The following is a 21,922-nucleotide window of genomic DNA, read 5'->3' as shown; positions in this document are numbered from 1 at the left end:
CCAGTCCTGCGCAGGCTTTGTGGCAGGGCACTCGGTTCAGGCTGTCACAACTGATCAGTGGTGTTTGCAGCAGAGAAGGATAATTTGGTGCTGGCCCCAGGCAGGAAAGAGGGTTGGGAGATGCCTGCTCAGCTCAGAGCGGGGATGGATTTTCCTGCCCATGTGTAGGTGGGTTATGGTGCCACAAGACTAGTGCTGGTGCGTGGCCTCGGGCTAGCCCTGTGCAAATGGGCTTCTGAGATTTGGGTACAGAACCCAGGAGTCTGGACTCCCCGCCCCTCACTCCACTCCCCTCCCAGCTGAGACAGAACCCAGGAGTCCTGGCTCCCAGCCCCTCACCCCCACTAGGCCCCTCTCCCCAAGCTGGCCTAATGCCATGGGGGGTGGCGTGCTCTTTGCAGGCTCCTGTTTTGGGGGGAGGGGTCTCTAGCAGGAGCAGCGCGTGTGACCCCTGGCCCTTCCCCTGGCTGCTCTCCCCACCAGCGAGGCTGATTTTTCTCTCCCCTCTCTCTTTAGGGGATGTGATCCCCGCCCATCCCCTCACCCGTCCCATCAGCAGGGCCTGTCCCCTCCCCTGTTTGGGGGTGTGACCCCCTTCGTTCTCCCCGCCCCCAGGGGGGCAGGGCTGGCTCCGCTTCCCTCCCCGCTGGTTCCCTGGCCGGCCGGGCCGCGCCGCGCCGTTCCCTGCTGCTCCCCGGGGACCATGAGCCTCTTGCGGGACGTCTCCTTGCTGGACCCCCGGCTCCGCTACGAGCTGATCCAGCGCATCGGGGCGGGCACCTACGGCGATGTCTACAAGGTGAGGGGTGTCGGGCGCCCGGGCCGGGGGAGGGGGTTGGTTCGCGGGGGGCGCGGGGCTCACAGGCCGGATGGGGGGGAAGCGCGGGGGGGTGTACGGGCCGGAGGGGAGGGGCTTGGGACGGAGTCGCGTGCCGTGTATAGAGGGGACCCTAGGGCATGGGAGCTGGGGTAGGGGTAGGGGCATGGCAGAGAGCATAGAGGGTTTTGGGGAGCTGGGGTGAGTGTGGGGGGCATGATGGGAAGCCGAGGGAGAATTGAGGGGCATGGCAGGGAGCCAAGGGCTGAGGGGAACTGGGGTGGGGGCATGGCAGAGCAGAGAGGGGGTCCTGGGCCATGGGGAGCTGGAGCAGTGGTCTCGTGGAGCAAAAGAGCAGGTATGCGGGGCTGGAAAGATGAGGTGGGGTGCATGGTGGCCCAGGAAGATAAGAGGGAACACTGGGGCCCGTGAAGCTGGGCTGGGGGTTGCAGGGAGCTAGGTGATTTCCTGGCCTTTGGGAGGTATGTTAGTCAATGGGTCTTGGGGACACTGGAGGGTGGGTGCTGCAGGGCAGGGGGGTGAATCTTGTGGCCTGGGGATGAGGAGTAGTCTGGGGGTTTAGGAGCTGGGATACAGTGAGGTGTATGAATGGGGGAAAGGAGGGCCTAGGCGGAGGTGCTCAGGGGTGGGCCTGGCCAGCCTAGGAATCAGGGGAGACTAGGGTGGCTGAAGGATCTTGGAGTATTTGGGGGGCTCCTAGGGAATTGGGGTCAGAGGATCCCTGGGAGATTCAGGGGGAGCTAGGGGATATATGGGAGCAGGGAAGCTGGGGGTGCATGGGGGGCAGGGTTGTGTGGGGTTGTGCTAAGGGCAGGGGTGGGTACACAGGGAAATCTGGGGGCGCCTGGCAGGATTTTTGTCCTGGGCAGTAGAGCAGGATAGCACTGGCTGGCAAGACTAGCTCGATGCATGGGGGGCATGACCCAGATGCCTGCAGTGGGGTTCCTGTGGGGTGCCCTGGGTGAGGTCTGTCTTTGGGGCAAGTGGTGGGGGATTGCCCTGGGTGTGGATGGGGGAAGTGCACAGGGTATTCTGAGGAAGGGGCTGATGTTCAGGTCTGAGGGGTGCATGGTGTATGTGGAGGAAGGTTACAGGCATGGGGTGCGGGTGGCAAGGCATTGTGCACGGGCAGAAACGTGTGGGGGAGCCCCTTGAGGGGTCCCTGGGGCACTGTCAGAAACTCAAACCTCTTCAACTGGCACTTCATTGCCAGACCAGGAAGGTGTGAAGGGATGGAAGGGGAGCTGCGAAGACAGGGAGGGCCCCCTCGAGAGGGGTCCAGTGCATGGGGTGACCTGTCCTGGGTTGAGCAGAGGGGCTGGGAGCCAGGACTCTTGGGTTCTACCCCAGACTCTGGGAGGGGAGTGGTTCTATTCCTGCCGGTGGTGCAGGCTTAGCCCTACCTACACTTGGGGAATAGCTCCGCAACACTGAGCATTGTGAAGGATGAGCTGGCATTTGCATCAGCTAGGGTTCATTCCCGAGGCTTCCTTTGCCCCCAGCACCCAAGGTACCATGGCTGTGGCTGGCCAGATCTGAACCAATTTCAGGCCATTTGGGGGTGATCTAATGCTCGCCCTTCCCAGGTACTAGGGCGGCCAGAACCCCCGTGCTGCCAGCTGTTTCTATGCCACCATTGTGCCAACTCAAAGGTGTCATGCAGCCGGGGTTGTGTGGGGTAGACAGGCTCTGTGCCCCTTGCCTGCTGGGCCACTCATAACACCCCTCCTCCCCCCAGAGCTCGGTCCATGAGGTTAGCTCCAGGACTGAGATCTGCCAGTGTCAGGAGTGAATGAGCAGGGCCAAGAGGCAGCCGTTTCATGCTCAGACTTGGAAATTGTTTTTCTTTGATGGAGGAAATGGGGACACAGAGTCCCTGGAATGGGAGAGGGGGAGAATGTGGAACCTGGTACTGGGGGGAAGGGGAGGTACAGAGCCCCTGACATGCAGGGGGCACTGGGTACCTGGCATGTGGGCACAGAACCCCTGGCGTGAGGGAGGGGAAGCTGCAGGGAGTCCCTGCGATGGAGGGGCTGGGAGGGTGGCCCCAGGGAGCAGTGTGGGGCTAGAGGGAGGCAAGGAGCTGGGCCTAGTCGCTGTGAAGCCTGCGCCCCCTTGTGCTCTCTAGTTTTGAGAACCACAAGGTCCCAACATCTTGCTCAGCCTCCTACACAGTCTGGGTGCAGACTCCCACCTGCGATGGAGGGGCTGGGAGGGTGGCCCCAGGGAGCAGTGTGGGGCTGGAAGGAGCAGACTCCCCCCTGCGATGGCTGCCCCAGCACAGGTTGGTGAGCCAGGCGGGAGCAGAGCTTTGAGAGAGAGATGCCCAGGCTGGACCCATAGAGGCCAAACGCTGGTGAGTTCATTGCATTGTGGTGCATATGGCTGGGAGCTAGGACTCCTGGGTTCTATCCCCAGCTCTGGTAGGGGAGCAGGGTCCAGCAGTTTAGACCAATAGTTCTCAACCCAGGGTACGTGTACCCCTAAGGGTACGCTGAGGTCTTCCAGGGGGTACATCAACTCATCTAGATATCTGCCTAGTTTTACAACAGGCTACATAAAAAGCACTAGCGAAGTCAATACAAACTAAACAATTCATACAGACAATGAATTGTTTATACTGCTCTATATACTATCCACTGAAATGTAAGTACAATATTTATATTCCATTGGATTTATTTTATAATTATATGGTAAAAATGTGAAAGTCAGCAGTTTCTCAGTAACTGTGCTGTGACACTTCTGTATTTTTAGGTCTTATTTTATAAGCAAGTAGTTTTTTGGTGAAGTGAAACTTGGGGTACACTAGAGTAATCAGACTCCTGAAAGGGGTACAGCAGGCTGGAAAGGTTGAGAGTCACTGGATTAGAAGGGGTGGGGGCTAGGACTCCTGGGTTTTATTCCTGACTTTGTAACTTAACTTAGGCATGTCAATTCCTCTCTTGGTGCCTCTGTTTCCCTTCCCATCCTGTGTCTAATTAAATTGTGAGCTCTTTGTGGCAGGAACTGGTGCTCACTGTCTGTGCAGTGCCTGGCCTGATCTCGGTCAGGGGGGCTGTGCAGGGCATAGACAGGTAGATCTTAGGGGTGTATTATACCCTACAGGTCCCTGAGATTAGGAGGCGAGGGGTGTTACTGGAAGTCAGGACACCTGGCTTCTCTCCCTGGCTGCCTGTGGGGTCTAGTGGTTTAGCAGTGGGGGTGGGACAGGGGGTGGATGTCAGAACTCCTGGGTTCTATCCCAGCTCTGGAAGCAGGGTAGGGTCTAGTGGTTAGAGCGTTTCCCTTTTCAATGCTCTTTATAAAGCTGAAATCATTAATTCTTCTCTCCCTCCCCCACACGCCTCAGGCAAGTGCAGGGCTCAGAGCTATAGAACAAGCCGGAGACATGGGGAGGGTGAAAAGGAAATTGCTTAACGTCAGATGGCATCTGTGCAGTGGCGTGGCTTAACTTGTGTCTGTGGGCTGGGTGGGCACCTGGCCCTGTCATGCCTGTGTCCTGGGGAGGGGGCATCAGAGCCCCCTGCCCCCACCCCAGCCCTGGGCTGCTGGTACAGGGAGTTCACATCCTGTCTGTCTGTCTGGGCATCAGCACAAGGGCGCTTTGCAACATGCCCTACCTGCCGCAGGCCTGGGTGTTGGAGAGCTCAGCTGGGATGGGGAGGTATCTGTCTCTCCCCACCCGCCCACCATCTGCAGCTAGGCCCCCGGATGGGGTAGAGTTGGAGGCAGGAAGTGCTGGGTGGGGCAGCGGGGGGAATCAGCACCGGAAACCCGAAGCCAGGCTGTTTTGGTGTTAGAAACCACGAGTGTGAACAGGGGAGAGACCCTGAGATTGGGAGCAGGGGGAGAATGTGGGGGGGGGAGAGGGAGGACAACAGAGTCTCCAGATCAGAGGGTGAGGTGGGTGAGGAGAAGTACCCTCTCCTCAGGGGGAAGGTGGGGTACTGAGCTGGGAGAGACAGGCCCTCAGGTTGGTTGGAGGAGAGGTGGGGCCTGGGCTGGTGGGGGATCCAAAATTCTGGGGTTCAAGGCGGGGTGCAAAGTGGATCCCAGGCTCCTGAGCCTCAGGCTCAGTAATGGGGTTTGGGGGAGCTCCTTGCGGGGTGTATCTTGACCCAGGACCATTTGGGGAGTGGGGAATCTTTCTACGCTAGGAGGCTGGGGGCAGCACTGGGCCCTGAGAACTGAGCCTTCCAGGCACAGCAGGGTGTGTTGGGGGAGGAGGGTCTGGGCTGGTAATGGTGGGATACCAGCCTAGGGTGGGTGTGTGTGTAATGGCTACATCTGGGAGACAACCCTCCCGCTGCAGCCCAGAGGAGGGTGGGGGGCACTGATCTGAGATGAGCTGGATCCGGAGCCCCTTCCCCCACCCCCCAATAGGCGCATAGACAGCTATTGCTGAGACCCCTGCAAGTGATGGCCCCTTCCCTGTTCCTAGGCCCGGGACACCCAGACAGCAGAGCTGGCTGCCATAAAGATCATCAAACTGGACCCAGGTAAAAATCCAACCCCCCACACCCCCAGAATCACTGCTCCAGTGGTCCCCACATCACCGCCAGGACTCACCTAGAATCACTGGTCTAGTGTGTCTCTAAATGACCCCTAAATTGCTCCAGTTTGCCCCCAAATTGGCCCTGAGACTCACCCTGGTGCACCCCCAAATTGCCCCCAGTATCGGTCCCCCAGTGTTCCCCCCACCCCCATTGCAGTGCTTACCTTTGGTCCATAAGGAACAATCTGTGACCCCTCCCTTAGCCTCTTTAGCCCCTGATGCTGCCTGGGCCCCCTGTGGCAGGGGTTCTGTGGGTGAATGGGGAGTACTGCGGCCAGTTTGCAGGGGTTAGGTCTTGTGGAGCTGGCTATGTCCCTGACACAGCTCCATTGGGATAATGCCCCGGCCCCCTCCCTGACGTTCCCCCAACTCCTCTCATTCCCAGGGGATGACATCAGCTCCATCCAGCAGGAGATCACAACGCTGAGGGACTGCGGGCACCCCAACGTGGTGGCGTATTTCGGCAGCTACCTCAGGTGAGACACACCAGGGGTGCTGTGCTGCAGGGAGCTGGGTGGGGGCGCTCTCCCTTCACAGTCAGTGCAGCTTTAGGAACAGATCACCTCAGATAACTCCATTCAACATCCTCCCCCCACTCCAGATTTTACATGAGTTTCCTTCACTTCCTGTGCAAAACTTGGTATCAACAGCTCCACCCCAGAGACGGCTGCATCTCAGCGCTCTGCTGACATCTCCTCCTTTGCTCCCTCAGGAATGACCGTCTCTGGATCTGCATGGAGTTCTGTGGAGGAGGATCCCTGCAGGAAATCTACCACAGTGAGTCCCTGCCCTGGTGTAACTAGAAGCAGGGAGGGAGGGTGGCGGCTGAGAGTCAGGATTCCTGGGTTCTTTTTCCCAATCCTCTTCCAGGGACAGAAACCAGGACTCCTGACTCCTAGCCCCACTGTTCTAACCCTGAAGGTCCCACTTTGCTCCTGGAGCTGGAATCCTGGTTCCCATGTGCTCTGACATTGGGGGACAGAATGTTCTCTCATCAGGATGTTGTAAAAAGAGGCATCTGTTTCACTTTCTGGTCAGTGTCCCTTCCTGTTTGCAAAATGCCTCTGGTTCCCGGTCATATGGGGGTTGGGGTGGATAGGAGGAAGTGGGGGGCAGGCAGGGGAGTGGATGGGAGGAAGTGGGGGGCAGTGTTACAACATGGAGAAGGATTGTGGGGGGGATATTCGGGGGCTGTGGGAGTGATTAATTGGGGTGTTTGTAGCTGGGCATTGGAAGAGATTATGGGGGGTGTATTTGGGGAGTGGTTGGATTGTGGCAGGAGAATAGTGACCCCCCCAGGTGTGTATCTGTCTATGTCTGTACATCTCTTCCAGCCACAGGCCCCCTCTCTGAGAAGCAGATTGCCTATGTGTGCAGAGAAACGCTGCAGGTGAGTAAACAGGGTGCCAGGGGTCAGATTGGAGGCTTCGAAGCCTCTGTTGGGCACTCCTCATTTGGGGGCACATAAGATTGGGGATGTGTGCCTGTCCCCAGCTCTGGGATGGGAGTGAGGATGATGGGGAGGTGGGCTGGGAGCCTGGACACCTGGGTTCTCTGCCTGGGGCTGTGTCTGATGGGGCCTGGGCCAGGCAGGAAGTCCTTGTTTCCCGTTGATTGCCCTGCAGCTTCCTCTGTCCCTGGCGGCAGGAAGAGCTGTCTCGTCACCATGGAGGGGTAGGGGGAGCACAGGTGGCTGATGCCCCCTCCCTGAGTGGACCAGCATCCTCTTCAGGGTCTGAGAGGTCAGGCTGGGGGGTGTGTGGCAACATGCGTGGACAGGAGGGCACTCAGAAGGTCATTCTTCCCCCTCCAGGGCCTGAGCCACCTACATGCCAAAGGCAAGATGCACCGGGACATAAAGGTGAGACCCCCTCGACCCATCCAGCACCAGATCCCCCACTATTCTGCCAGATCAGACCCCTGGGCCATCCAGCCCCAGATCCCCCTCTTACCCCTCGAGATCAGACCCATGGGCCCATCCAGTCCCAGATCCCCCTCTTACCTCCCCAGATCAGACTCAGGGGTCCATCCAGCCCCAGATCCCCCTCTTGCCCCCCGAGATCAGACTCATGGGCCCATCCAGCCTCAGATCCTCCCGGATCTGACCCATGGGCCCATCTAGCCCCAGATCCCGCCTTACCCTCCTGGATCAGACCCATGAGCCCATCCAGCCCCAGATTTTCCCTTATGCCCCCCAGATCAGACCCATGAACCTATGTTGGGGATCACCTTTGCTTATTAATCCCCTTTTCCCAAGTTAACACCAATAGGACCCAGGCAGCTGACTCTATTCGCCACCCACACTTGGCCCTTCACTGTGGTAACATCCTTCCGCATGTTGTTCCCAGGGTTAACAAAGGTAGTGGGAGAATCCCATTGGGCTTGGGGAAGGGAAGGATCAGAGAGTGATGTTCCCCTCCCCCCTTCACCAGTCCCTTGGGTTCATCTCCAGAGCAGGCTGCTTTAGCAGGGGAGGTCACTCCAGTGGAGCAGTGGTTCTTCCTTCACTGACTTTCCCCTTTTTGGTGCAGGGAGCCAATATCCTACTCACCCTCTTTGGAGATGTGAAACTAGGTGAGTTACTTGCTCTTCCTCCTTCCCCATAGAAAACCTGGATCCCTGTGTGGGTTGGGGGGAGCCCAGGGCTGGGACACCAGAGGGGTGTGTGTGTCAGGACAGAGGGGCACTGGCAGAGTTGGGGGTCAGGGAGGAAGTCCAGGGCTAGGATAGCGAGTGACTGTGGGTTAGGATTGAGGGGCTCCAATGAGGGGTGGGGAGAGCCCAGGGCTGGGATAGTAGGAAACTGTGGGTCAGAACTGAGGGCCCCAGTGGAGCTATGTGTGCCCACCTGTCTTCCATCCATGGTGGTGACTAATGACCCATCATGACAGGTGCTGTACAGACCCACAATATGCATATGGGGTCCCTTCCCCATAGTGCCCCCTAACAAGGGTTCCTGTCATTCCCCGCTTCTCCCTTCCACCCATCTTGCAGCGGATTTCGGAGTCTCAGCTGAACTGACAGCATCAGTGGCGAAGCGGAAGTCCTTCATTGGGACCCCCTACTGGTACCTCACACCCCCACCCTCCTCCACACTATGCACCAGGGGAACATGGTTGGGGTAGTGGAATGAACTGGCCACCCCAGCCTATCTCACCATTTGGACACCCCATCTGGGGCTGTCTTGGAGCCTGGGTGGTGTCTGGCGGGAGGGGGTTTGGTGGGGCAGAGGGAGGCAGCATCTTGATGTTTGGAGTGAGGGATGGAGCAGGGTGTGGAGCCTGAGGGCCATGGGGGTGCTTTGGGGAGCCCAGCAGCTGGGGAATTGGGCTGGGAGGCTGGGAATGGCTTGTGATGAGGAGGCTGGTGAACTGAGCCTGATGTGTGGGTCCCAGGGGTGGCTTGGCAGGTGTGTGTGTGTGTTGGGGGGGGTCATGGATATAGCTGGATACCTGGGTCCCCTTGAGGGCTGGGAAGCTGGATGCCAGAGTCCCATTCGTATGGCCCAGTGTTGTCTGATTGGTCTGCGACCCCTCTCCCATCTAGGATGGCCCCTGAGGTGGCCGCAGTGGAGAAGAAGGGCGGCTACAACCAGCTTTGTGACATCTGGGCCATCGGCATCACGGCCATCGAGCTGGCTGAGCTGCAGCCCCCGCTCTTCGATCTTCACCCCATGAGGTAAGAGGCCAAAGAGCAGAGCGCCCCCTTGGCATGGGGGAGGTGGTGACGTGAGTGCAATGAGCGGGAGGAGAATTGGGTCGAGCTGCTGGAGGCAGAGTTGCATGTGAGGGAAGATCTGGGATCGAACCCCCCTCCTGGCTCTGTCTGTCTCCCTCCCAACCATCCACATGCTGGTTGTCTGTCTGGTTCCCCTGCCCTCTGATCTCTCTCTCTCTCTGTCTCTCTCTCTCTCTGCAGGGCCCTGATGCTCATGTCCAAGAGCAGCTTCCAACCCCCTAAACTGAAAGACAAAGCTCATTGGTGAGTGTTGCTGCCGGCCTCTCCCAGCAGCAGCCGCTGCAGGGAACAGGGCAGGAGCTGGCTATTGGGGAGCTCCCAGCTACTCCAGCCCCAGCCTCTCCCAGCAGGGGGTGCTATCGGGAGTGGAACAGGAATGCTGGGGTTAGAGGGTGAGGATTCTATTTTAAAAGTGATGGAGAATTTGGGGGGCTTGGCAGGGCTGGGGGGGGTCTCCTGAGGGACCTAGGGGAATTTAATGATTATCCCTATCTTCCCTGCCCCCAGGTCCCCAGAATTCCACCACTTCCTCAAACTGGCCCTGACCAAGAACCCCAAAAAGCGACCCACAGCGGAAAAGCTCTTACAGGTGAACTGGCTGAAGGGGGTGGTGGCTGAGCAGGGAGGTAACTGGAGTGAGGAGTGTGCGAGCCACTGGGGGTGGTGTGGGAGAAGCTGGGGGGACTGTACTGGAGTAGGGGGCAGAGTGTGTGTCAGGGAAATATGTGTTCAGTGTGGCAGGGTTGGGACGTGGTGGGGGGGGGCAGGTGAGGGCAGTGCAGGGTGTAGGCTTGAGAGTGGAGGAGATGGGGGCAGTGGGGCTGTGAAGTGTCGGAGGGAGAAATCGGGGCATGGGAGAGATGGGGGCAGTGTGTGGTCTGGGGAGGGTTTGGGGGTGGGGAAATGGGGCATGCTGCATTGGACAGTGGGGGGCTGTCTGGGGGGACCATTTGTCTCCCAGTTTCAGCACCATGACCCCTGTTCCCCCAGCACCTGTTCACCAGCCAGCCCCTTGCCCGCACCCTGGCCATCGAGCTACTCGACAAGGTCAACAGCCCTGACCTGGCTGCCCCGTCCCTGGACGATGGAGACTTTGAGGTACCTGCCCTGGGGGAGACTCCAGGCCCACCCATTATGCCCCTGCCCCCTGCAGACTCCCTGGGCACTGACCCACTACCCTATAGTCGGCTCAGCTCAGTCGCTAGGCCCGGTTACCATGACAAACGGCCAGTGGCGGGGGCAGCCTGGCTCAGATGACTACCCTGTCCCAGTGCCCAACTCCCCACCCTGAAGCTGAAGCCCGTTGCCCCAAGATGATGGGGGGGCGCTGTTTGTGTTGATAGAAATGGCCCTGTCCTGGGGTGGAATTTGACCAGCAACTGGGCAGTCCTGTGCACCATGCAGCTCCCAGTGATGCTGCCCTGCTCTGGGGATGCATAGGACTGTGTGTGTTCGGTTTCTGGGGGCTGCCGAGCTGACTCTTACCCTGACCAGCCCCCTCCACTGTTACACTGTTACAATCCAGCCCCACACCACGAAACCAGCTGAACCCAGTTCTGTGAATGGCTGGCAAGAGGGGCCATGGTGAAGTGGGACTTGAAATGGACTATAAGTAACTGTTCCTCATCTCCCTGTCCCCTCCCCCATCCTGTCTGTATGTGTGCCTCCGAAATCTCCTTCTCTTCTCCCCCCCCCCCCCCCCCCCGGTTTCCTATAAGGTTTACGACATCTTCCCAGACAAAATCCACTCCTGTGGGGCACATGGCCAGGCAGAACGGACTCTCTCTGAAATCCAGTGTAAGTCACCCCTGCTGCCCCTGGACTGGTGTACCCAGATCCAGGCACCCTAGCACAGACACCACTCCCCCCTGCATGCTGTTTATTCAGGGATCCATCACATGGTGCTGAGATGCAGCTGCCTCTGGGGTGGAGTGCAGGGGCAGTTGAACAGTCACACAGCAAGGCTACACAGCAGCTTAGGGAAGAGAAGATGAATCCTGAATCCAACTGGAATGACGGGCAAAAAGAATGGAACCTCCCAGAGCTGGGATTTGGCCTGGATGCCTGGGTTCACAGGATCTTCAAAAAGCAGGAGTGGTTAGCAGGAGGGCTGTTTGCCTCACCCCTGAATTACAGCTGATGCCTCCTGCTAGTTCTAGCTGCTCTGGAGCCGGGAGGGGGGAGGAGGGGGAATGGAGTGTGTCTCAATCAGCAAGTGAACCAATTTGTATAATTTGATTTTCAGTCAATCAAGTTAAATTTGGGCCCCCACTGAGAAAAGAAACAGAACCATATTGTGGTCTGGTGAGTGGAAACACCATGAATTCTTTGCCTCTCCCAGCAGGGATGCTGTAGGGAGCAGGGCAGGAGCTCTGGCTGTGGAGGGAGCTCCCGGCTACTGCAGCCCTGGTCTCTCCCAGCAGGGGGCACTGTGGGGAGCAGGGCAGGAGCTGGCTGTGGGGGGAGCTCCCAGCTACTCCAGCCCCAGACTTGCCCAGGAGGGGACATTGTGGGGAGCAGGTAACTCCATATGGGTAACAAGTCTTGTCCTTCCCCAGAGGGAAGAGGAGGATGATTGGACGTTGCTAGGAGCTGAAGAGTAAGTGTCTTTCGGGTAGGGGGGGAACCAAGGGAGTCTTGAGTTCAAAGTTCAGCCTCCCCTGTCCTGCCTGGAAGTGTCACATCATGGGGTGGGGGGTATGGGGAACTGAGCAGTGCCTCCTACTGGATAATCTGGGATCAGGGGGGTTGATGGCTCCAAGTGCAGGTAAATAGGCACTTTAGTCAGCTCTAAGGATGGGGGTGGCTGTGATCCTGGGCTTCCAGTGTTGAGCACTGGGCTCTAGTGGGTTACAGCAAGGGAGGTTAGGAGCCTGGACTCCTAGGTTCTATCCCACCCCTGGGAGGGGAGTGGGGTCTAATGGGTTGAGGGGCAGGTAATGTGTGACCCGTATCCCTACCCCCTCTCCTTGTCTTTAGGAGTCTTCTGCAGTCTGTGGAGGAGGCGTTGGAGGAAAGGTAAAGCTGAGACTCAGGGTGGAGTTGGGGTAGGCACGGGCCGGGGGGGGAGGCCTTCACCTTCCACCAATCTGTAGAGATAGGGTAATTGGGAGTGGGGCAGTAATGCAGAGCCCCTGCCCCCATACAATGAGTTTCACAAGCATCCTTGCCACTCCCCCTCACGGAGACGCACCTGGTGCATGTGTAGCGGGGGTTGACACGCAGGCTGTTTTTGGGGACAGGGACAATGGTGTGAACTCTGCTGACCCTGTTCTCTGCAGCTGCTTTGTATTTCCCCCTCCTCAATTCCGGGTCTGGAACATGGCAGGGATGAATGTTGGAGACCCCTGATGTCACTTTGGAGACTCCCCAGGGCATCCCTGAGCCCCCATTTTAGCTCACATAAGGAGCTGCCCTCTCTGAGCCCCACCCCTGACCCTTTCTGTCTTTCCCTTACAGGAGTTTGACCATTCGCCCAGCGTCTGGATGGGTAAGTTCTTCTACACACACCTCCCCAGGCAGCTGCCTGCCCTGGCATAAGTCCCCTCCCATTCTGTGACTGTCTCTCTGCCCAGGTCCCCACCCCAGAGGATCAGCCTGTGGACCCCCACTGCATCCCTGAGAACGAGACGGGAACAATCAAGAGAGGGTCACTATGGGACCTGATGAATTGGGAGCTGGGGGGCACGGAGCCTGGGGGTGGCTCAGAGACCATGAGGAGACAGGCCCCAGCAGGTACCGGGGTTTGACACAAGATTAGGGGACTGGCTGGCTTAGAGGGGCAGGGAATGGGATACGGGGCCTTTCCCTCTAGGGGATGCCAGCTCCAGTGTGGGGGACTGGCTGGCTCTGAGGTTGGGAGTGGGACACAGGGCCTTTCCTCTCTAGGGGGCATCAGCTGCGTTCAGGCCCCAGGTCTGTAGTGAATGAAAGTGAGATGAGTTGGCTGGATCTCAGCCCATTCGTTCCTAGCAGGATGGGGCCTCCCATCACACTGATCTCCTTACTGGCAGAGAGGCCAGGGGCTGAACAGGCTATTGGGGATTCTGCTTCCCTCACACCATGACCTTAGATCGGCGGGCAGAGTGATGCGGGACTGGGGCCAGTGTGTGTGTGATACTCCGTGGAGGTGCCCAGAGGATCCCCTGCCATGACGGTTGCAGGGGATATCAAGGCCGTTTAAGCACCACAGTCTAATCCAGGCAAGGAGTAGGGATCTCCAGTGGGGCTGAGAACTGTGAATGGATGTGGGACATGGGTGGGAGGGTGGGGCAGCCAGGGCACAGCTGTCTCTGATTGGCGGGTGCTGTGTGTGTCCCCCACCTCCAGGCAGCCCAGAGTCAGGTGACGTCCAACCCCCCCTGCACACCGGCTCCCCAGAGCCTGGAGCCTCCCTGCTTTCCAGCGAATGGGCCACCATGAAGAGGAGGGAGGAGACAGAGGTAGGTGTGAACCACTGGGGGAGCAGGGCTGGGTAGAAAAAGGCGGGTAAGAGATTATGGGGAGGCCTGGCGGTCATGGTGCATAGGCAACAATGCAGCAGGACTCCTGGGTTCTCTCTTTTGCTCTGGGAGAGGAGTGGGATGCAGTGGTTAGAGCAGGGGAATGGGAGTTAGGAATCCTGGGTTCCAGCTTGATGTCTGGGTGTTGGCTGGTGCCCCAGTGCTCTTGTTGCCTCTCAGATGGGGTGGACAGCTCGGCATACTTCTTTTGGTGGTGTGTGGTGTTGACTGACTTTCTCTCTCTTTCAGAGATCCAGCTGCCATGGGCTGCCCCCCACCCCCAAGGTCCATGTAAGTGCCATTCCTCAGCATCTCCGTGCAGGGAGCGCTGCCTGTTGGGGTTGCTCTTGGCTACTCCAGGCCTGGTCTCTCCCAGCAGGGGGTGCTGTAGGGAGCAGGGCGGGAGTGCTGGCAATGTGGGGAGCTCCCGGCTACTCAGGCCCAGCCTCTCCTCTGGTCTCTCCTTCATAGATGGGTGCTTGCTTTTCCAAAGTCTTTAATGGCTGCCCTCTAAAGATCAACTCAGCTGTGACGTGGATCCACTCGGAGACACGAGGTAGGCCCCCCGGCTGCCTCCGACACAGCTCTCTGCCCCCCACAATGTCTGTATTAACCCATCTCCCCCCGGCCGCTCCATTCGGGGCTGTGGGGAGAACACTGATTCTCCTCCCACATTCAATTCACCAATGCACTGGTTCAGTTTCACCCTATGCCCTCCTGTTTCCCACCACCCTTGCTGCACCCTCCAGCCTTTGTCATAGCTGAGCCGATCTGGGGACTTGATTTCCCCCCCTCCAGCCCCTGGGTACCACCTCTGAGCTCCCAGCTGTTGGGCTGAAGAGGGGCATGTGGGTAGGACGGGAGCAGGCACACTGCTGGCTTCTAAGTGGGTGCTGGGAATCCGGCTCTGCCAAACCTAACTCTGGCTGGCCTTGTTTCAGATCAGTACCTGCTGGTAGGGGCCGAGGAGGGGATATACACACTCAACCTGCATGAACTCCATGAGGACACCATGGAGAAGGTGAGATAGAGGTACAGCTTAATGCTCTGGGAGCTCCTGACCTTTCCCAGAGAGGGGACACTGTAGGGAGTGGGACAGGAGCACTGGCTGTGGGGGGAGCTCCAGACTACGCCAGCCCTGATCTCTCCCAGCAAGGGGCAATGCGGGGAGTGAGGCAGGAGCGCTGGCTGTGGGAGGAGCTCCTGGGTACTCCAGCCCTGGTCTCTCCCAGCAAGCCCCTGCTGTGAAGAGTGGTTAACGAACTAAATGATGGGCAATATGGGCAGAGATAATGGCAGTGCTGCATGGAGTTTCCTGATTAAGTTGACTGAAGAGCTAACCGGTGAGGTGTCTGTCTGTCCCCCTCAGCTCCTGCCCCACAGGTGCTCCTGGCTGTACTGTATGAACAACATGCTGCTCTCCTTAGCAGGTGAGTGACTAGGAGCAGCACCGGATCTGGGCTTCCTCCCAGTCTGGAAACTGTAGATTCCTTTGGCTACAGCTACTGTGAGATGCACAGAATGTCATACGAGTTATCAAGGGGCATCAGCCGGGGGGTGGAAGGGGCTGAGGCAATCCAGGCTGGGATGGCAGTGGATCTAATTTACCTGGATTTCAGTAAGGCATTTAATATGGTTCCACATGGAGAATTATTAGCTAAATTGGAAAAGATGGGGATTAACATGAAAATTGAAAGGTGGATAAGGAACTGGTTAAAGGGGAGACTACAACGGGTTGTACTGAAAGGTGAACTGTCAGGCTGGAAGGAGGTTACTAGTGGAGTTCCTCAGGGACTGGTTTTGGGACCATTCTTATTTAATCTTTTTATTACTGACCTTGGCACAAAAGGTGGGAGTGTGCTAATAAAGTTTGCGGATGACAGGAAGCTGGGAGGTATTGCCAATACAGAGAGGGACTGGTATATCCTACAGGAAGATCTGGATGATCTTGTAAACTGGAGTAACAGAAATGGGATGAAATTTAATAGTGAAAAGTGCAAGGTCATGCATTTAGGGATTAATAACAAGAATTTTGTTATAAACTGGGGATGCATCACTTGGAAATAACAGGAGGAGAAGGACCTCAGAGTATTAGTTGATCACAGGATGACTATGAGCCGCCAGTGTGATATGGCTACGAAAAAAAGCTAATGCAGTCTTGGGATGCATCAGGCGAGGTATTTCCAGTAGAGATAAGGAGTGTTAGTACCGTTATACAAGGCACTGGTGAGACCTCATCTGGAATCTTGTGTCCGGTTCTGGTCTCCCATGTTTAAGTAGGATGAATTCAAACTGGAACACGTACAGAGAAGGGCTTCTAGGATGATCTGAGGAATGGAAAACCTGTCTTATGAAAGGAGACTCAAAAGAGCTTGGCTTGTTTAGCCTAACCAAAAGAAGGCTGAGGGGAGATATGATTGCTCTCTATAAATATATCAGAGGGATAAATACCAGGGAGGGAGAGGAATTATTTAAGCTCAGTACCAATGTGGACATGAGAACAAATGGATATAAACTGGCCATCAGGAAGTTTAGACTTGAAGATTTCTAACCATCAGAGGAGTGAAGTTCTAGAATAGCCTTCCAAGGGGAGCAGTGGAGGCAAAAGACATAACTGGCTTCAAGACTAAGCTTGATAAGTTTATGGAGGGGATGGTATGATGGGATAGCCTAATTTTGGCAATTAATTGATCTTTGACTATTAGCAGTAAATATGCCCAATGGCCTGTGATGGAACACTAGATAGGGTGGGATCTGAGTTACTACAGAGAATTCTTTCCTGGGTGTCTGGCTGGTGAGTCTTGCCCACATGCTCAGGGTTTAGCTGATCGCCATATTTGGGGTCGGGAAAGAATTTTCCTCCAGGACAGATTGGCAGAGGCACTGGGGGGGTTTTGCCTTCCTCTGCAGCATGGGGCACTGGTCACGTGCTGGAGGATTCTCTGCACCTTGAAGTCTTTAAACCATGATTTGAGGACTTCAGTAGCTCAGACATAGGTTTGGGGTTTGATACAGGAGTGGGTGGGTAAGAGTCTGTGGCCTGCGTTGTGCAGGAGGTCAGACTAGATGATCATAATGGTCCCTTCTGACCTTAAAGTCTATGAGTTTATGAGAACTGCTGGTCAGGACTGAGGGGCACCAGTAGGGCTGGGTGTGGAACCCAGGCCAATATGGCCAGGGCTGTGGCTGGGGGTGAGGGGCAGGGCTGGGTGTGGAGCCCAGGCTGGAATGGCCAGCAGCTGTGGCTGAGGTGCACCAGCAGGGCTGGGTGTGGAGCTCAGGTTGCAGTGGGGATGAGGGGCACCGGCAGGACTGGGCTGGCCAGGGCTCTGGGTGGGGTGAGGGTCACCAGCAGATCTAGGTGCGGTTTCCTGAGGATAGCACATTAGGATCCACCATCCCAGTATCCAATGCAGCTCTCTCTCTGCAGGGAAATCCTCCCAGATCTCCTCTCACAACCTCCTGGGCCTCTTTGAGCAGCGGAGGCAGCTGCAGAAGCGGCAGGTCCCCCTCTCCATTGCCACCAACCGGCTGACTGAGCGCATCATCCCCAGGTGCTGTGCCTGGTTCTGCATCTGAAATTCCACCGAGCTGGGAGGGAGCGAGGATCAATCCTCAGATGGGGCCGGGTGTCCTCATAGCCCTGTAATTGGCCACTTCAGGCTGAGAGTCCCTCATGTTCCCTTAGGGCCCAGTATCCCCTTGGATTAGATCAATGGACCCCTCTTCCCCACTGCCACCCTGGGTCCATCCAGACTAGTATCCCCCATCTCATGCCTGCCATCCTGAACCAGACCAATGAGTCCATCTACGCTGGTCTCCTGTCTTCATTTGCAGCATCTGCTGGATGCCTCATTTTCCAATGCTACCTTGAGTGGGGGAAGTTCCTTCCTGACATTCCTGCTTGTACTCAAGCCCTGAAACCTGACCTTCGTGCAGTGTACAATTAGCCTGTGGTACGCTCTGCCACTGGCTGGCGCTGAGGCAAAAAGCGTAGTGAGTTTCCCAGAGGGACAGGTGCTTAGTGGAGAATGAGAACAACCAGATTTAGACTAGCTCATGGTAATGAATTTGGAAGGGAGCTAAATCCTTCTGCTTGAAGGTTTAAGAAGATCCCTGTTAGAGATTAGGATGAGACCTTCGTGAGGGCAGCTTATCCCAATTGGCCTGATGTGGGGCTTCCTCTGAAGCCATTGTCAGGGACGGGACAGTGGGCTAGAGGGCCCCTGTCTGATCTAGTCTGGTGGCTCATGTGTTCCTAAGAGTCCAGAATAACCGTCAGTCTTACCATGATGGGTGCATGGATACATCTTGCAATCCTACCAGCAGCCGCAATCTTCTCTCTGAAAACTTCCCCATCCTTCCGTCAATCCTCCTCCAGTTCTTTGTTTCTCCACTATTTTGTAGCGGAGAGTTCTATCGGTTAACTGGCTGACAGTTCTCCCCTCAGGGTAACTATGGGTGGATTTGCATCATGCCTGGCTGTAGAATCTCCTCTCCACTCAGCCCCTCATCCTGCCCCCATTTCTCCTCTGGTGGCAGCTCATTCCTTCGTTCTGTTCTGTTCCTCCGCCCTGCAGGAAGTTTGCGCTCTCCTCCAAGATAGCGGATACCAAGGGCTGTCTCAAGTGCCGAGTGGGTGAGTGTGTTCCTGACATGCCACCGGGGTGCCTCCTGTGGGCCGGATCGCTGTCTACCTGGGGACAGGGGAGCCCCTCAGCTGATTGCTCTCCCCCTGGGGAACCCATTCACCTGCCTTGGTTGCCTTTCAGTTCGGAACCCCTATTCCGGCAACACCTTCTTGTGCGCCGCCTTTCCCTCGAGCCTGGTGCTGTTGCAGTGGTACGAGCCCTTGCAGAAGTTCATGCTGTTGAAGGTAGGTCCGGGGTATGGGGGGAAAATGGGGTGCTGGAGCCACTGGTGAACCCAAGAGTCTCATTGACTCTGATGTAGGCCTGCATGGAGCTAAAATCTGCAGGGCACTGCTCTGGAGGGATGCTTGCAACACTTGCCCTAGATTGGATGCTGCTCTGGTGGGGAAAACTTGCCAGGTCCCTTTCACTGACGGCACTGCCCTAGGGAAGCTCGCCACGTGGGAGAACCCATCGCTGCTGAGATCTCAGCCTCCCCTCCCTCACTCCAGCACTTTCCTGCGGCCCTGCCCATGCCTCTGAGCCTGTTTGAGCTGCTTGTGGTGGAGACGGAAGAGTACCCCCAGGTGTGCGTGCGTGTTGTGGACCGAGACCGGCCGGGCCAGGAGCTGGAGTTTAACGTCCTCTCGCTCAGCACCAGCTCCAGCCTCAGCACCGAGCCCTCTGCAGGTAAGAGACGCCCAAGTGGGTAATGGGACATGGGGCCTTTCCCCTCCAAGGGATATCAGCACACATGGGTCCCAGGGTGGCGGGGAGATGAATGGCTGGCTTAGGGAAGGCAGGAAATGGGACTCAGAGCCTTTTCCCTCCGGGGGGTGACAACTTCGATCTGGCCCCAGGGTGGGGAATGGAACTCAGGGCCTTTCCCCTTTGGAGGAATTGGGCTCCAAGGGGGGGAATGAGGCCTTTCTCCACTAGAGGGCACCAGCTCTGCTAGGGTCTCAGTGTGTCTCTCCGGCTGTCATTGCAGATGTGGCCTCCAGTGTGGCCTGCCACATGACTCAGATGGACAGAGACACAGTCCTCGTTTGCTTTGAGCGTAAGTCTCTCCCCCAGCAGGGCCTTCTCATTGGCTCAGCCTTGGCCACAGCTGGTGCTGACTGCCTCACTCTTTCTCCCCTGCAGACTACGTAAGGACAGTGAACCTGCGTGGGGCCCCCAAGAGAGCCCTGGCCCCAGAGCTGACCTTCAACTTCCCCATTGAGACAATTGGTGAGTGGAGGGAGGTCTCTTGAGGAGAGAACTGCCACTGGCCTGCTCATCTCCTGGCCCACACTCTTGCCTCGCCTGGTGACCTCAGGAGCTGTCCAGCCTTCCGTTCCAGCACCCTTCTCCCTGCCTTGGTAGCAGTGTCCTCCATCTGCCAGCTTCCCTAAGGTTGGGGTTGTCCATACCACCCGCTGCTCACCCCCTTCTTTCTGTCCCTCCCACCGCAGTGTGCCTTCAAGACAGCGTGCTGGCCTTCTGGAAACATGGCATGCAGGGCCGCAGCCTGGAGGGCAATGAGGTGAGTGCAGGTCGGGGCTTGGGTGGACATGTCTCCCTATCTTCCCCAAAGAGGGGGATTAACTTGAAGATGATGTATGGAGTTGGCATTCCTCCTGATGGAGACCAAATGATATAGGATCTGTCCCCTTCTCTCCCATCACCCTGGTTTGGGAGGAGCATAGAAATGCACTGACCCAGCAAGGAGCTGGGCCAGGAGAACTGTGTGCTGATCTGACCCTTCTCCTTGACAGGTGACCCAAGAAATCACAGATAAATCCAGGGTGTTCCGGGTGCTAGGGGCCAACAGGTGAGGCCGCAAAGTGAGGATGTGGTCAGGGCGGGTTGCAGCAGGGACTGCACCACCAACAGAGAATTCTTGTTCTGCTCCCTCCACTCTCTGATCAAGTGGTGTGGCTGCCTGCTCCGGCTGGCTACCCCTGTCTGGCTGTGCCAGTGGTAGGAACTTGTTGCCGGGCTGCAAGGCGGGGACAGTGGGAAAATTACCTGGGGACTGGGAGACCAGGAGCTGTGAACTTCTTTTCCTTCCTTTTGCATGGGCTGGGTCATTTCAGTAGCCGGTCACCACCCTGACTCTCTATTGTGTCCATCCTGTGCCCCTGTTCCGGCTGGATGTTACGTGACGGGGTGGATTTGTAGGCCTGTTTTGAGGATGCATGGTGCTGTGTCAGGGTTTGGGCTGCATTCTGGAGTAGCTAGAGGTTGCGTGGTGGATGTGCCACATTGGGGGCTGGGTTTGCATGGCTGGGTTAAGGTGGGCATTGCATGGCTGGGATGAAGTTATTCTGTTCTATATAGAATCTTATACTGTGCTTACCACTGCAGTATCAGAGCACTAGGCATAGTGGTGGTGGTTCTCTCATTGTTTTGCCAGGGGAGAAGCATGTGCAGGGACTGGAATATGCTTGGTTTGGTTGGGGTTTATATAATAACAAGCTGCTATGTTTATATTATAAATGGTGAGGTCAGAGAAATGTGCCCAGCACTTGAACCAAGAGTGGATTTTGCATGGTTGGGTTGGAGAGGTTGGTTTTGCATGGTGGTCAGGGCTGGAGCTGCATGGTGGGTTTGGTTTTGTGTGGTAGGTGGGTTGCATTCATGGCTGTAGGACTGCGATGGGGTCTGGGTTGGGCAGTGGGGTACAATCATGGCTGGGGCTGGCTTTGCTGAGTTGCATTTCGTGCTTGGGTGTGGCACCTCTCAAATCAGGTCTGGGTTACCAGTCCTCCTCTTCTGCTCAAAACGTGCTCTGAGCATTTGTCTCTCCACAAGCACTCATTGCTCTTGCCTCTACCCCTCCTCCCAGAGATATCATCCTGGAGAGCACGCCCACAGAGAATCCCTTGGCTCACAGCAACCTCTACATCCTGACGGGACACGAGAGCAGCTACTGAGTGTGTGGAACTGCCTTTCCAATATCCCATGTGGACGGGGAAATCCTGCTGTGATGTCTAAACAGCTGATAGCTGAGAAGCTCAGTGGAGACGCACAGGTAGTGGGAGCCTCGGGGAACTGTGAGTGGAGCCTGTCTTCTGCTGCGGGAATCCATGTCAGATGAGTTCTACTCTATAAACTCTACAGTCCACTTGTCCTATTGTCTAAAGTCTTCCTGAGATACCCCTGCTTTTCAGGAGTGTATGGAGAGATTCCCTCTCCTCTTTTAGGGCCAGCATCTCCTGAGACCTCATGTCTGCAATAATTGACTAAAGCCAGTCCAAAGACACCTCTGCAGTCTGTCTTGACAGATACCTGTGCCTGCGGAATGCTTTCTGCCCCCCTCCCCTGGTTCTTAACCCTAAGAAGATGTCTTCTGGAGACACAGGGTGTGAAAGTGTCCTCCTCCTTCAGACAAGACAATCAGTTTTCCAGTGGGTGCATTGTGTTTCCTATGTAGCATTTAAGCTCCAGAAATCTGGCACACGCCTTCAGTTGCAAAAGGAGTGGGAAAGCAATTCTGTGTCTCGTCATTCAAGGTGTGAGCAACAAGCAATGCTTGAGGTGGGACAAACCTATTGAATTTAGTCAGTGGCTGGGATACCTGTTTGACTATATTGGTAATGGTTGGACCGATTGCTTGGCTTGATGTGTTCTGATGGGGGATGAGTGGGATGGCTAGCTGGGCATCCGGGAT

The 21,922-nt window shown here is 56.6% G+C and overlaps 1 protein-coding gene across 2 annotated transcripts; it reads left to right on the top strand.

Moving 5' to 3' along the window:
• Positions 1-664: 664 nt before the first annotated feature.
• Positions 665-21,922, top strand: MAP4K2 (mitogen-activated protein kinase kinase kinase kinase 2). Of its 2 annotated transcripts, XM_050957219.1 has the most exons (32): positions 665-799; positions 5,280-5,337; positions 5,779-5,869; positions 6,106-6,170; positions 6,728-6,783; positions 7,207-7,254; positions 7,925-7,967; positions 8,388-8,460; positions 8,940-9,071; positions 9,312-9,374; positions 9,639-9,720; positions 10,122-10,229; positions 10,850-10,928; positions 11,377-11,435; positions 11,690-11,730; positions 12,111-12,149; positions 12,591-12,621; positions 12,707-12,866; positions 13,461-13,573; positions 13,883-13,924; positions 14,105-14,189; positions 14,575-14,654; positions 15,003-15,063; positions 17,064-17,187; positions 18,214-18,272; positions 18,406-18,509; positions 18,777-18,954; positions 19,256-19,324; positions 19,411-19,497; positions 19,722-19,792; positions 20,025-20,080; positions 21,098-21,274. In XM_050957219.1, exons 1-32 carry the CDS (start codon positions 704-706, stop codon positions 21,183-21,185), a joined length of 2,541 nt encoding a protein of 846 aa, XP_050813176.1. In that variant the 5' UTR covers positions 665-703; the 3' UTR covers positions 21,186-21,274. The 2 variants fall into 2 exon arrangements, with proteins under 2 accessions (XP_050813176.1, XP_050813174.1); XM_050957217.1 differs by lacking the exon at positions 20,025-20,080 and having other exon boundaries at positions 21,098-21,922.

This window comes from Gopherus flavomarginatus, chromosome 6 (genome assembly GCF_025201925.1).
Source record: "Gopherus flavomarginatus isolate rGopFla2 chromosome 6, rGopFla2.mat.asm, whole genome shotgun sequence".
Classification (NCBI taxonomy): domain Eukaryota; kingdom Metazoa; phylum Chordata; order Testudines; family Testudinidae; genus Gopherus; species Gopherus flavomarginatus.
The sequence above is the reverse complement of the archived record's forward strand: the minus strand, read 5'-3'. Positions and strand labels throughout refer to the sequence as shown.